Source organism: Hypomesus nipponensis, chromosome 21 (genome assembly GCF_054491055.1).
Source record: "Hypomesus nipponensis isolate SF chromosome 21, ASM5449105v1, whole genome shotgun sequence".
NCBI classification, from domain to species: Eukaryota; Metazoa; Chordata; class Actinopteri; order Osmeriformes; family Osmeridae; genus Hypomesus; species Hypomesus nipponensis.
In genome coordinates this window covers 11,606,837-11,621,992 of record NC_140381.1, presented here as the reverse complement: position 1 = coordinate 11,621,992, position 15,156 = coordinate 11,606,837, and the positions used below count along the sequence as shown (strand labels likewise).

At 40.3% G+C, this 15,156-nt stretch overlaps 1 protein-coding gene across 3 annotated transcripts in view; it reads right to left on the bottom strand.

The window, feature by feature from the left end:
* Positions 1 to 5,511: 5,511 nt before the first annotated feature.
* Positions 5,512 to 15,156, bottom strand: part of LOC146238012 (atlastin-2) — a 37,960-nt gene continuing 28,315 nt past the window's right edge. The window contains exons 10-14 of one of the 3 annotated variants that reach the window (XM_084685374.1): positions 12,165 to 12,221; positions 11,894 to 11,965; positions 8,015 to 8,446; positions 7,529 to 7,543; positions 5,512 to 7,389 (exon numbers count right to left, since the gene is read on the bottom strand). In XM_084685374.1, coding sequence (XP_084541500.1) covers positions 7,279 to 7,389; positions 7,529 to 7,543; positions 8,015 to 8,446; positions 11,894 to 11,965; positions 12,165 to 12,221 — 687 coding nt within the window. In that variant the 3' untranslated portion in view covers positions 5,512 to 7,278. The remainder of the gene's footprint in view (positions 7,390 to 7,528; positions 7,544 to 8,014; positions 8,447 to 11,893; positions 11,966 to 12,164; positions 12,222 to 15,156) is intronic. The other 2 variants (XM_084685376.1, XM_084685375.1) reach the window with 2 other exon arrangements.

Here is a 15,156-nt window from a genome sequence, read left to right as displayed (position 1 = left end):
CAAGAACAGGGACTGGGAGGCGCCTGTGCACTTGTACATTTAAAAGTTTGATTGTAAGATTTGAGAAAAAAAATCACAGATCAGAGCCAAGTAATAAAACAATAAACAGGTAGATGTTTACAACCACTGATACATAAGCCAATAGGAACATAGCCAAAACATGCTTGTAGAGGCGATAGAAACATATTAAAACATACTATTACAGGCTGTAGGAACATAGCCAAAACATGCAAGGACAGGCTATTTGAACGTAGCCTAAACAAACCAGTACAGGCTCTAGGAAAATTGCTAAAATATAATTTGCCATCTGAACTTGGCATACAGTATGTCTCATCTGTGGACCTAAAAATGTCTGTCTGTCTCTGTACTCAGCATCACCGAAGCCAGACTGATGCATTGTGTGCGGCAAGTCTAAAAATCTCTCTCAGGAGGGGCCTCATGATCAATAATGTGGTAATGGATAAAGAGTTGAGAAGTATTTATGACAGGGAGGAAGGATGGATTTTACTCTGTTTGGAATAAAAAAAATGAATAAACTGTTGACAGTTATAGTGGTCAAGTTATGGAACAGCAGTCCAAGAAATATATATCTGTGTAAGTGTATAGTTGTAAATGATAGAGAAATTACAAACATTTGAAATATATTAATGTTTACAACTGACCAGGAAAACATAATATAAAGCATTTATAAATACCACAATTATTAAAATACACCATAACACACCTAGATAAATACCAGGACTCTAGAGTGCGGGCCACAACCGGCCCACAGGCTGTCCCAATTAGCAAATGTGTTGAGCGCTAGTACATATGTAGTCCTGAAAGACTAGTGATCAGGCGATTTACATATGTGCGCTTGCGCAACCTCACCGACAGGAGAGTTAGCTGTTGGTTAGTATGGAACGCAGAGTTAGTCAAAAATAAATAAATAGGTAAATAAATAAATACATAAATGAATATGGATCTGAAATAAACTCTGAAATAAAACAAAGATGGCAATAAATATATAAATATAGCATTATATAATTATATAGCTGAATCCATTTACCGATATCAATAAATAAATACATTTATTTATTTCAAAACAACATTTATTTATTTCATGGGACTTTTATTTCCTAATGCAACATTTATTTATTTTTTGAGACTTTTACACACCACATTTATTTCCACAGCACATTTATTTCTGTGCTGTATTTATTTCCGATCTAACATGCAACGAGAGGGGCGTGGTTATCTTCAGACCAACGCAGCTGCACACAAGATCGAAGGCAGATATAGGGACACCTAGATTCGGTAGATGATGGAAGACATTAGTCGTGTCAGAGATCGCATGCTGGCGTTATAGATCAAATTGATCAGCATGGCTTGTCAGGATATATTATTTTGGCACACATAGTAGATTTCGTAGAAGTACTTGGGCGGAAGTGCTCAACAGAACAAAGATATAGATGTCTTAAATAGTTTTTAGACTTATCGAGCACTGTTCGTGGGCAAGATGTAGTGGGGGGTGATTAGTGCCAGCAGGGTCGGACTGGGACCGAAAAACAGCCCGGGAAAAAACGACAATTGCATTTGAGCCACATAGCACATTTATTATTTAAATCCAAAAAACATGCTGTGCATATATAGATGAGTGCCTTTTTCTCTTGGCCATTTCTTTTACTTCATTTATAATGTATATCCTATATATTTGCTAACCGTAATACCAAATGAATAATGTTTTTAGAAAAATTAAAACAATATGGTTTGGAATATTTGAATGTTCAAAATGTCGAAAATAGAGCTGCTTACAGCTATTACAGGGTTCATACACATTTTGACCAATGGATTTCCATGACTTTTCCATGCAATTTCAATGACTTTAAACGAAATTTCCATGACCAAACTTTTTGTGAAATCTCGGTGTATACGTTAAAAAGTTTTATTATATGGCAACGACGGTACGAGCTTTCTGATTGGCTAATGGGGAGTCATGCCAGACGCGTATTGCCCATAGAGTTAATATAACTAGAGACAGCTACTTCTGTCTTCCAAGATGGCGTCCCCATTCATTTCTATGAAAAGTGCTCAGTGGCGCAGTGAGGCAAGCGAGAGCTCCTAACGGACCGCGCCATCTTTCCAGACCGACTCGTCCTAGCTCCGAAACTCATGCATGCTTGCAACTAGCTGTATACGTCATACTTTGCGACAACCAGTCGCGAGCTTGTGAGCTGGAGCTAAGGCATTGCAGAAAACTGTCAGAATGTGGTAGAAGTCCGATCAAGAAGCAGATAGCCTACATGTGAACTTTACGAAAATCAATACTATTAGTACTGTAGTATTATACGTGCAGGGCCTATACGTTGTTCTTTTTGCTTTGTGTTTATAGTTTAACTGCTTATGTATTGTGTCTGATAAATAAACTTTAAACCTGAATATCTGGCTCCGTTGTTGTTCTAGCTTTGCAAAGCAAATTAAGCCTATACCTTTACTATTATAATGATGATGAGTGTTGTTTACAATTACTAGCTTATTGTTAATGCCATCGTTGTGGTGTTAACTGACTTAAAGTTCTAACAATATAACGACCATAACAATATTGACGTTATCAGACATGATTTATTCATCTTTGTCTTTGCCTCAGAATTACATCAACAATATATAATGAAGCCGTAACATGCCACGATATTATAACTAATTAGATTAGGCTATAATTACGTTTGTCATGCCATGTGCATAATAGCATTCATTACAAAATGGTTAAATCTGCTTTAAAATAACTTAAATTAACTCTACAAACAACCGTCATGTATGTGCAACCATTTGTAAAACTACAATAAAGGCAGGCAGCTGTAGATTATCAAATCCTTTCTCTTTGTTCTCATTCAGCTCAGGTAAATCAGCGATTTGCTGATGCTCCCTTTTGTGCTCGTTCATTGTTCGTATCCGCGAGCACGTTTCCAGGCAACTTTTCTTGACGTAAGCAAATAAATGGGCTGCTAGTTTACCCATGTCGGATTGGTTTCAATCTTTGCAAAAATCAGGAAAAATTATTGTATGAAAAAGCTAGTAGTATGAGCCAGGTTCGAGAATCTAACAAAAATTATTGGGGGAGATAGTTTTCGATATGTTGACTGGAGTTAATAGAATAAAAACGACCGGACGAGTCGGGTAGAAAATCGGAAATGCAATACCAACTACATCCACCGGGGCTGTTGCCTCAAGCCGAGAGTCGAGGGGTGGGGGCTTGGTATTGCCCTCCTCAGCGGTCAATACAGCTCCGTATTGCCCTCTGACGTCATCTTCAAAATGAGCCTCAGTTTGATATTTCCCGGCATGGGACTCACTCTCGGTTAGTAAGTAGTTAGTATTACACGGCTGTTCGTAATACTGTAGAATGTTCCATTCACTTAAATGGGGCTTCCCAACGTTCTGCGGTGAACAATTTTTCAATATTTGAACTTGGCTATGCATATTTGACCGCCGTCAAGGGAAGTGGCCTTTTTGCCTCGGATTTGCATCTTTCGTAGCACTCCGCAAGCAGTCCGGTAACTTTTCAAAGCCAGCGTACTCCATTGCTTGGCAACGTCAGCTGATTTGAAACCTAAAGAATGTTCAACGTCTATGAAGTTCAACGTCTTTGGCAAACTATTTTTCTGCCGATCAACACAACGAATGGTAACAAATAAATTGTAAAAAGACACACAGTGTTAAGTTATTTTTTGGGCAAGTAGCTGTGTAATAAGCAGCATAATGTATAGAACGCCGGTCATAGTCGGGAAAATAAGCCCCTTCAGCCCTTAAGCCCCTTACCTCCGCAGTTAGGACTTAATTTTTTGTCACAGCATCGGTTAACGACCCCTACTGCAAGGCGTAGCAGTGGACCTCGCTGTGGTGAGAAAGCCGGTTATGGGTGCTGCTGTAGCTTTGATAGCAGCACCCATCACCGGCTGCTGTAGCTTTGCTAGCAGCAGCGCTCTGATGTTTGCTACCTTAGGAATGGCTAGTTAATGCCGCCTCTCCCATGATTGAAATGTTGAATGATTTTCCACCACACAACCGACATTTTGCTCGTCCCGGGTCTTGTCTGTTGTAATGTATCTTTCCATTTGTAGCCAAGCATCGTTAAATCTACACTTTCCTGGCATTTTGAATTATCCCTTGCGCTTCTCTGAGTTACTGTTGCTATGGCCATCGAACTTCAGTTAGTATGAGAGCGTATGCCTGCTTATATTTTGAACGTATTTCTTTTAAAAGCATGTGAATTATTTAAAACTCAGCGTAAATGAACAACATGAAAATATGATAACAACTTTCCATGACTTTTCCAAAACTTTGGGGATTTTATTTTTTTCAAGCACTTTTCCAGGCCTGGAAATAACCTTTTTAAAATTCCATGACTTTCCCAGGTTTTCCATGACCGTACGAACCCTGCATGATGTCTCTCCAGGAAAAACCAATATATAGTACTCGCCCTTGCACGGTGGTAGCTCAGTTTCTCATGGGCGGGCCAGATGATCTGGTCGGGCAAAGCAGAGAGGGGAGGTAACCTTCCCCCGATCTACGTCACTCGGGGGAGATTTTTAAACAGCGCAATTGAACCTTCATTTTGTCAAAGGCGGAGAAGAACACGCAGGGCTTGGTTTACACTTATCGAAAATTCTAGCCACTGGGGGACCAAAGGCAGGCTAGGGGAACTGATATTAATGTTAAATAACCTCAAGCACACTTTAAAGATGTGTATAGCTTTATGATTTGAGTGTGGTCAGGATTTTCCAATCAAGCTCGCCGGCTATGTAGGGTGAGTTCAGGTAATGTGGGACATCAGGTAAAGTGGGACGGTTATGCATTTTGATGATTTAATATGTGCAAAACTGACATCCAATCACCAGAGCTGATCTTGACTGTAAATACAACACTTCTAGTCACTATGCAGTGGTTTTTAGGTCTTACAGAGTAGGCGTGATCTGGCTTGACAATAGGTCTATAGAATAAACGCATCGAAAGTTCAGCGGCATAAGACGTTATATTTCTCAATAATAAGGCTGGCAAAGGTGAAGTTACAATGAGTACTATTGCAGCATAGTGAAGGGGTTAAAACACTGAAACACACACACACACACACTTGTAAAATAATGCTTTGTTAGAAGAAAAAAAGCATTTTATGTGACTGTCTCATACATTATATATATATATATATATATATATATATATATATATATATATATATACACACACATACATATATACGTATACATATATATATACACACATACATATACACACATATATATACACATATATACATATACACACATACATATATGTGTGTATATATGTATATATATATATATGTGTGTATATATATATATATATATATATATATATATATATTGATATATATTGATATATATTGAAATAGGTTTGTAGGTGATGTAGTTGAATAAACTTCCCTAGTCGAAGCAGCAACAAGCATTTACTTTTCCCAGAAATTGAACTCTCTAATTTGGAGACAAAATACACTTCCAGTATTGTTGGAGATTGTTTTAATCTTGTATTGAAAAATAAATTAACGAAAATAAATTTAAAATGCAACAAAAGACAAAATAAGATTATAAACATTCTTTGCCAGCAGGGGTGGAATTGCAGTGCTCAATGTAGATTACAAATATATATAAAAATGATTTTATTGGACATGTACACAAATCACAAAAGCATTCCTTTACATACAGTAAACTGCACAGTGGCCTACCATGAAACCATTGTTCTTCCAGCTACAAAAAAGGTATATAAAATTTATTTATATATGTATATTTAATACACATGCCCCATGATGAGTTTTAGAAAACTAAACCGTACAAAACAGCACACATTGGCGGTAATGGTCTGGATGGAATAATCAAAGAAAAAAAACAAACATGATAGTTCTCAAATTTAAGGGCAATATACACAATGATTCACCTTAAAAGCAGCTGGTTGAGTGATGTATGCCAAATTCTGAAATGGACCCCCGAGAATCGACATTACCCAATCAGACCCACGTCTGTTTGAGGTTAAGAATGGCAAGTTGCTAAACTATCCTTGCCAACAAGAGGGTGAAATTGATGCCATTGCTAAAGCCAGTTCAGAGGTCTCCGATCTAGAGGGTAAAGGGTTGATTTCGAAATCAGCAACATTGTGGAGGGGGATGCGGTTTAAGAGTAGTGTTTACTTCTGTGGGTAGGTCTATGTAGTGGTGGAAAATATCAAGAGAACAAAGCGTATAATGCGGCATCTTTAAAAACGCCAACTGATTCTAACATTGATTTCCATTCACTCAAGAGAAATAGAAGCAAAGGAACAAAAAAAGCTGGTCAGAGAAAAACTTTCAACGGCAAAAAGCTATATTTAAATATTTATAGAAAAAGTGGCCTAACCCAGACAAAACACTAACGACAGCAAAACCATTCTGAGGACACCTTTCCATAGTCTAACGGGACACACACACATATCCAATCAGCAGTCCAATCAGGGAGGAAGTAGTTTGGGTCTGCTCACAATGCCTTCCCATCATTGGGCACCACTGTTTAAGAGTGGGCAGGGGATAAGACCAATTACACAACATGGGGTAAAGCTGTAAACTTTGGTACTACGGGCGCCACACCATGGCCGCTCAAGTTAAGTCTTTAACTTTGTGTGCTGCGACACCTGCTCACCCAGGCAAGCTTTCAAGGAGTTGAACACAGTCAGTCTAATGTGATCCTCCATGTACTGATCGCTTTGAGGCTTCAATACCTGGAGAGAAACAGCCGTGTGAGGAACACAAAAAGGAGAGAAAGAAAGGCGTCAGACAAGGGGGGGAAAGGGGAAAAAAACACTAGAGTAGACAGCGGGCAACAACAAAACAAGTACAGAAAGGAGTTAAATGGGAACATTCATTCACAATCATGTTCACTCAGCCAACAGAAATGGATGTCAAGACCACTCATTTGATGACAGACCTGTGATAGAACAGTTTAAAGTACAACAATATTGACATCCCCTCCCCCCTCTATTCTACAGCCCTAAATCCCACCCAAACCATCCCCAGAAAATGGAATGACTATAAAAAAATTAAAAATAAAAACAAGTGCCAACCGGTATTCTACATATGCTGTGAATCAAGTATACAATTGTATATATATATATTTTTTATCTAGACCAGCATGGCATGGGAACCATGATCTACGGGGGGGGATTTGGGAAGATAATTATTTATAATATATTATTATAGTCCTAAAAATTGGAATCTGAAATTGAGCAGGACAGTAGGCGCAGCTAGTTTTTCTTCTTGACATTGTTGTTGGAGGCCAGTCTCGTTCTCTGGACTGGTATCAAGGCGCCCAGTGTGACTCGACTTCTTGCCACCTCAAAGAGTTTGGAAAACACCTGGAAGAAGGGAGGGGAGGGATGGGGGGGGTGGCGTTATGTTAGGAGGGAGATTTAAACACCATTTTGTTTACACACACACAGAAAATTAATAGCCGAGCTACAAGTCATCCTGTGTTTCCCCAGATGGCTGGCTCACCTTTCGGGGAGTCCTCTGCGCAAGCAGAAAGGGGAGAGAGAGCGTGTGGTATACATTAGAGGAGGAAAAGAGAGGATATATCACACAGAAGTTGAAAGGGGTTTGGAGTAAATGGCTAAACCTCTATGGTATGGAATGTGATCTGAAGAGCAGGTTGGGGAATCACTTATGGTCACAGAGAGGAGGAAACAAATCAAGTAAACTGAAACAAAGTGTGAATGCGAGCAAGTGCTCTAAACAGAACAGTCTACGTAGACTGGGTGAGATGCAGGAGCAGATAATCACCAGTAAAAAAAAAAGAAAAAAAAAAGAAAAGGGCACAGAACATCCCCATTGTGAGGGAAGGAAGATAAACCCATCATCTTATTTGGTGACATCAAATGAAAAGCAGATTCTCAAATGGACATAAAAAAAAAGGTAATTAAAGTGACACATGTAGATGTCCTTCTCCGAACACAAGCCGCATTCCAAACCGACCAGACCCACCTGCTCCCACAAGGTCTCAGCCACCTGGTCGATGACGCTCCCCACCTCGCGGAACTCCCCTGAGTACTTGGCGTAGGCCCAGACACACAGCGCCGCCAGAGCCATGCCCATCACCAGGTTGCACAGGGTCGCCACCGAGCTGACGCCCACAAAGCCGGTGACGAGCGATGCCACGTACATGGCAAACATGACGGCAAACAGCGTGGCGGGCGTGCGTGCCGCGTAGAAGATGTTCTTGCCGTCGTTGTGCTTGGTGAAGTTGGCATAGGCCTCGTCGAGCGTGCCCTCCAGCTGCTCCTGGTAGCGTCGGCAGAACTCCTCGCCACCCATCTTCTTCACCGAACGGAAGTGCCGCACAGACGCCTGCCATAGGTCGTCGTGGCGACGCTCCAGCTCAGTTGGAGACATGTAAGGCTTGTCTCCGCCGCACACCTGCCGGAGGGTGGAGGTAGGGTTAGTTTTGAGTTTGTGGGGGGATACTAGTGTACGCTCAAACACTTGATTACAAAGTCTTCCTCTAAGCACTTGGACCCTACTCCTACTCCCTAACTGATGGTTTTACCGTCTCCCACAGCAGTGAAATAACATTGTTAGTCCAAAAACACTTGGCTGCATCTCTTTAGGGAGTTTTGGATGCATCTGCATTGTCACCTTGATGCTTACCAGAGAACAGTCCAAATTGAGATATTCCAGCAACACAGTAGGTACGAAAAACACATTTTTAACTTTGTCTTTGGTCTAAAGACTATTCTTGATAAAGCCATGAACAATTAAATTAAAACGCTTGCTGTTTATTGTGACAGTATGTTTTTACAGAAATCAAGTCCACTGATCAGCAAATCTCAGTCCCAAACATAGACTTATGGTACAATGTTACAGCACTAGGGGGAGCCATTTCTCTATCCCTCCTATAGACCAATCATCACCCTACGTCACACAACTGTCAAGCAGGCTCAACTGCGCCTGTCGGTTGCAAAAGACAAACTTCTCCCCGCTCTATTACACTTGGTGTTGTTCAGGTCATCATATATCTCTGGCCACTGGATTGCAGGGCTTGATATAAACTTTGAGGCTCTTGGCCTTTGGACAACTACATTTACGTTCACTTGTCAATGCACAAAAGCCCCGATACCCTTAAATAGCCTGTCCAAGTGATCGGGCAAAACTAGCCCGGCTAACGGAGGTCGCTTTCTCAGGCAAATGACGAATGAAACTCGGTTAAAGAAATTCGAGATTCTGGCTATCTTCATAAGACTTGTATCTACATTAGGCAGTCCTCCCTGACGTTTCTGGTGTAGAATGGAGTGAAATACAACATTGTGCACACTGCCAGTGAGCGAGGCTGACTGAGGCTAACGTCAAAACAGTGTAACTGGGATGTAGTCTCACTCAGATTGCCAGTTTAAACGAATCAGAAAAATAATCGGACCAGCTGACTAAAAGCAGAATTCCCATATCTCTTGAAAGCTGCCCTGCTCGACTTTTTAAATGTAGAATTGACTGTAAAGGTGTAAAATAATGAACTTTGTGACATGACGTGAAGACATGGTTGCCGCTCGACTATGCGGTCTGTACCGGGCGACATTCTCACTCAAATTTCAAGACTTTCGTGACCTAAATCAAAATTCTGATGCGACAGATCATTGGGTAATCGCTTTCTCTCTTATAGGCATGTCCTCCTCGACATTTTTGGTCTTTTTAAATATAAGTATTTGTATTATCCGTGTGGTCCTTTTGCCATTTAAAATGCTATCCTTTCCCGGTTTTCTGCAGCCACAGTGCGTGCGCATCCTGATTGACGATCTAGTAGACCAATTATTTGTTTGTAAACAGTGTACAACTTCAAGGTTTGAGGGGTTACACAAGGCTATCACACTGCCACTTTCACATTCCCCTTGTCAGTTTCACCACCGAATGACCATGAACACAATGATTAAATATAGCTGCAAGCAGCGATGCGGGTTCCTCCGCAAAATGGCAAAATATTATAAACATGTACACTGTAGAAGATCGAGACTTGGACAACAATAGAGCAAAATTACTTAATGTTTGGCCAGCAACAATAGGCTGAACGGGGATTAGAACTCATGAGCATAAGGTCACAAGTCAGTCTCTCTATCCTCTCTGCTATACACCAACTGCTGAAATGTTACGAAGAGAAAGGGCAGAGTATTAGCCTTTTATAGGATATTGAAAGTCTTCTTGAGTTGATCTCTTTCCAGAATCTCAGGCAATGCACAATTAACAGTAGTCATGTGGTCAGCTGGGCTGGGCAGAGCTCATGTTCAGCTACTTGCGAGAATAAATTGTGAAAGTACTACAGCCGACTCTCTGGTCCCATTTAAATACACAACATGCACAATCAGGGTGACCAACAAGATTATATTAACTAACAAACAATAACATTACAAACATCTACCTGAACGAACACAACTGAAATCCCTCGCAAGGCTGTTGTAACCGAACTATTTCCCACAAGTCTTTGCGTTTTTGGACATGCCGCACTGCATGCTGGGTACCCAAGTGGCTGACGCTGATTATCTAGCTGTGCACTGACTGCGTGATATGAGTATTAGTTTTTGGTCAGCTTGGGAAAAAGGTTAAGAAACGGTTGACATTTCAAAGTGAAATTGCATGAAATTGCACATTGTATTTCAGAATGATGTCTGCCTGTTTAACTGAACAAGTAATCAAAATTAAGACTGTGCCTGGATTTCGAACCTGTGACCTTGCGCTTCGCAGGACAACATCTCAACCTATTGAGCCACCTGCAGAATTCAGAAATTATGGTCAGTTTCTGTATTAAAAAAAGAAAGCCGTTTCTCATGCAGCATGGATTGCTCGATTCGTCCAAAGTAATTCAATGATCTTTTGACATATCAAGGTGAAATTGCGCATGGTACTTCAGAACAATGTCATCCTGTTTAACTAAACAGATATTCAAATTTAAGACGGGCAAAATGACTGTGGCTGGATTCGATCCTATGATCTCATACTTTGCAGGTCGCCGTCCCAGCCCAGCGAGCCAATCTCAGTGTTAAATAATTTTATGTTCAGTTACTGTATAAAAAAAGTGCGCCGTTTCTCCTGTGGTAAGCAAAAGTTGAAACAGCTCTAATTCAATCATATTTTGACATACCAAGGTGAAATTGTGTACGGTACGTCAGAGTAATGTCACCTTAAAGCCTATTAGGTTTGAAAAACCATCATTCAAAAATGACATTTGATTTAGTGACAAACAAATACACCCCTTTCAGCCATTTTGTACTTGATTCAATTGCCTTAAGTAACATTTTTAAATACGTCAATGATACATATATATACCAAATTTCAAGTCAATTAGACCTTTGGTTCAAGAGAAGAGGAATTTGGAATGTTTTCCCAAATTATCACTTTACAGGAAAATCCTTCATGGCGGACCTTATGGGTCCTTGAGGCTTTTTTGTTCCTCATGAAAAATGAGGCATGCACACCAAGTTTCTGAAGAATTGGAGCAATGGGGTGGAAATGCAATCACTCTGAAAAGTGGACATTTGGGCGTGGCCTGTGGCGCCCCCTATGGTCTGATGTGGGCCAGTCTGTGTTTGGGCCGTAGTTGTGGCATGTTGTATCAATATGCCAAATTTCAAAACTTTTTACCAATGTGTTCATGAGATAAATTACAATAATAATAATAATAATAATACCAACAATTACAAAAGGTTCCTCCTGACAGAGGAACCCTTATTACTTTCTAAATGAACACTGAACAATTGAATCTCTCTCAAATCGTGGTGAAAACATTTTGGGCCAAAAAGTGATAAATACTTCTTTGCCTGCTTACAAATCTTAAGGTAAAAAAAAACAAAAAAAAACTGCTGAAGTAAATTGTACAATTACCTGTTCCATGCCTTTGTTGTAGATGTCCTTTGCTCCAGCTACAGCTGCTAGGTTGTTGGCTTCAGCTGTTGCCTAGTTACGGCAAGAAAATAGATGCATCATGATGGCTGTGGCCTTTTCACCAGGTAGAATGAGTCACATTCTTTAACAATTCACACTGCCAAAGGGTTCTGAGAACAGGATTTAAGTTAACGTAATAATACGCCAAATCCTGTCCGTTTTAACACCGAAATGGTAATGGTTATTTGATTATATATTTCTTGTTCATTACCTGCAACATTGATTTGGGATGAGGCAGCTCCTCACCTTGGTATATTTTCATGTATGCCTAATCCAAAAAAACAATCCAATAGTTAATTGTAAGTTAAAAACAAAGCCGTACAAAAACATTTAAATGATAACCCGTCTAAAATTAGATGGGTTATATTTTTTACAGAAAATAAATAAATAAATGGAAAATGACTACTTAATCTGTGGTTGGTTCATACCTGCAAAAGTTTTTTTAGGGAAAGATTATAAAAGGGGCCATTGATTGCAGAACCAAATTTACCTGACACAGTTGAATAACGACAGTGCAGTGGGATAAAATGGGCATACAGTGAACCTCAAAGTCCATTGACACCTCTTTCCTATGTAAATCTCATAAAAAATGTAGCTGTGAAACAGTAGTCCCCCCGCTGTGACGTCCCAACGGGGCTCCACCTTTTTTGGCTCTGGTCTTTACCTTTGTCACGCCCCAAAATTTGCTGCGCGCTGCTCTATGTACTTCCACAGAATTACAAAGAACGTTTTGAAAATGGACTACAGTGTTCCAGTTTCCTGTACAGGAAATTTTGACACCTTTTCAGAGTCTTCCTAATGAACCAAACACTCAATGGGCTGTGTCATGTTTGTCTATATGAGAAGATCTGTGCAGTTCCACCCTCAATTACACATTTGCTTGAACCATTTCACCTAGGACAGTCAGCTAAGCTAACAGCTAAGCCGCTGTTGCTGAAAAGTCTGTGTGGCGTTAGCAATAGTCTACGCCTGTCTAGATGATCCATTTGAAAGAACTGGAGAAAGGCAGGTGCTAGATACAGGATACGTTACCATTGCTAATAACTGTACCGACAAAATCATCCTACAGCTTGCGGTTGTGATGAACATAACTAAGGTTGGAACGCCCCTCTTCTCAGCTACAGCTTCAAAGTAAATCCTGCTTTACATTGTCCCAGGTTTTCAAAACCATCCTTGGTGAAATGGTTCGAGCAAATGTGTAATTGAGGGTCGAACTACACAGGAATCTTCTATGCTAGAGCTACGGTATAGACAAATATCAGCCATGCCCGTCGAGTCATTGTTAGCTAGACTAGCTCATCTGCTTTTTATTAACGCTGATTTGCAAGGAATGCAAGACCAGCTAGATGCGAAAACACCTAGGCCGCGTTTCCCAGATTTGTTATTAACACTGAGATCTTCATAGGTGCGTTTTAAGAGCGTTCTAGAGAGTTCTTAGAACGCTCCCTAAGAAGCGCTTAGCGTTAAGAGCTTCTTAACAAATCTGGGAAACGCAGGCCTAGACTGTAGGCATGTAAAGCTTGCTAACGAGCATAGGTAGAATGTGTGATTATTTCGTTTATTGGCAATGGGGCTAACGCGTTATTTCATGTTCCTGGCTGTTTCATTCAAATAAATAACCTGTGTCAAATGTAAATCTACAATTCACGATGCATGTTTGTCCACATCTTTGTCAGGTTATTTTTCAGCGAAATATCTGTTGAAACCAGTGTTAACACAATAGATTTATTTGCACGTTTTTATTTCAAGTCTCCATGTTGTATCAGTGAGTGCTGTTGGCCATGTTGCGTTTTTGCTCCGCTGATTCACTCGTTGGAAACCAACCAATCAGCGCGCAGCTCATCTAAATATTAATGAGCATACCATAAAAGGAGAAAAGCTGGTGTTTTTCCCGGGAAAATTTCAGAGGATCTATCTGGGGGCTTAGAACAGCATCCGGGCCATTTTCAGCCCAACCAATATTACATACCCTATTTGGAGACCTTAAAGGGGCAATTGACTGTTTTTTGGGGGTATTTCACACTGTTCCTTAAGGTCTCCAAATAGGGTATGTAACATTGGTTGGGTTGAAAATGGCCCGGGTGCTGTTCTATGCCCACTGACAGATCCTCTGAAATGTTCCCGGGAAAAAACACTAGCTTTTCTCCTTTTATGGTATGCTCATTAATATTTAGATGAGCTGCGCGCTGATTGGTTGGTTTTCAACGAGTGAAGCTGGGGAGCAAAATCGCAACACGGCCAACAGCAGCACTCGCTGAAACACCGAAGTTGGAGACTTGAAATAAAAATTTGCAAATAAATCTATTGTGTCTACACAACACTGTTTTCAACAGATTGACTATATCATTTGAAATGATAACATTACTTGTTTCCACTTCTGTTGTTGAAGCAAACTGGATTGACTTGGGTGGGTAGAACGTTAGGCTACAGCTTAGCAACCAAACCATATCCTGATTCTACTCGGCTTCAGTTAGCTAGCTAGCTCTAAATAACTTGCTGAAAAATAACATGACCAAGATCTGGACAAACAAGCATCTTGAATTGAAAATTTACATTACACAGGTTATTTATTTGAATGAAACACAGTCAGGAACATGAATCAACGTTAGCCCCATTGCCAATAAACTAGGCTAAATTATCACACATTCTACCTATGCTCTTGCGTTAGCAAGCTAAACTTGTTTGCATGCCTACAGTCTAGGTGTTACTAGTAACAGTTACTAGCAATGCTACCATATCCTGTATCAAGCACCTGCCTTTCTCCAGTTCTTTCAAATAGATTATCTAGACAGGCGTTAGCAATAAGCCAGACTGCTGTTTGTTTTCTGGCTATTTTTTGGAAGCTTCCCTTCTAATGCTGACTACAGCTAGTCTAGCTAGAGTAATTTGATGTGTGTAGAAACTAATTTAGCATTCTACCTGGTCTGCTATATTATACAGGAAACGTTAGCATTGCTAATAACTGTTAGCACAACATCATACTGTCCTTATAGGCGGTTGCAATGAGCATACGGTCGGAACAGCACCTCTTTTCAGGTTCAGCTTCCTAGCAAATCCTGCTTGCAATTGTCCAAGGTTGTCAAAACTGTCTTGGGTGAAATGTTCAGAGCAAATGAATGATTGAGTGTCGAACTTCGCCGGGATCTTCTCATAGACAACAGCAGCCATGCCTGTTGAATGTTTGGCTCCTTGGGAAGACTGAG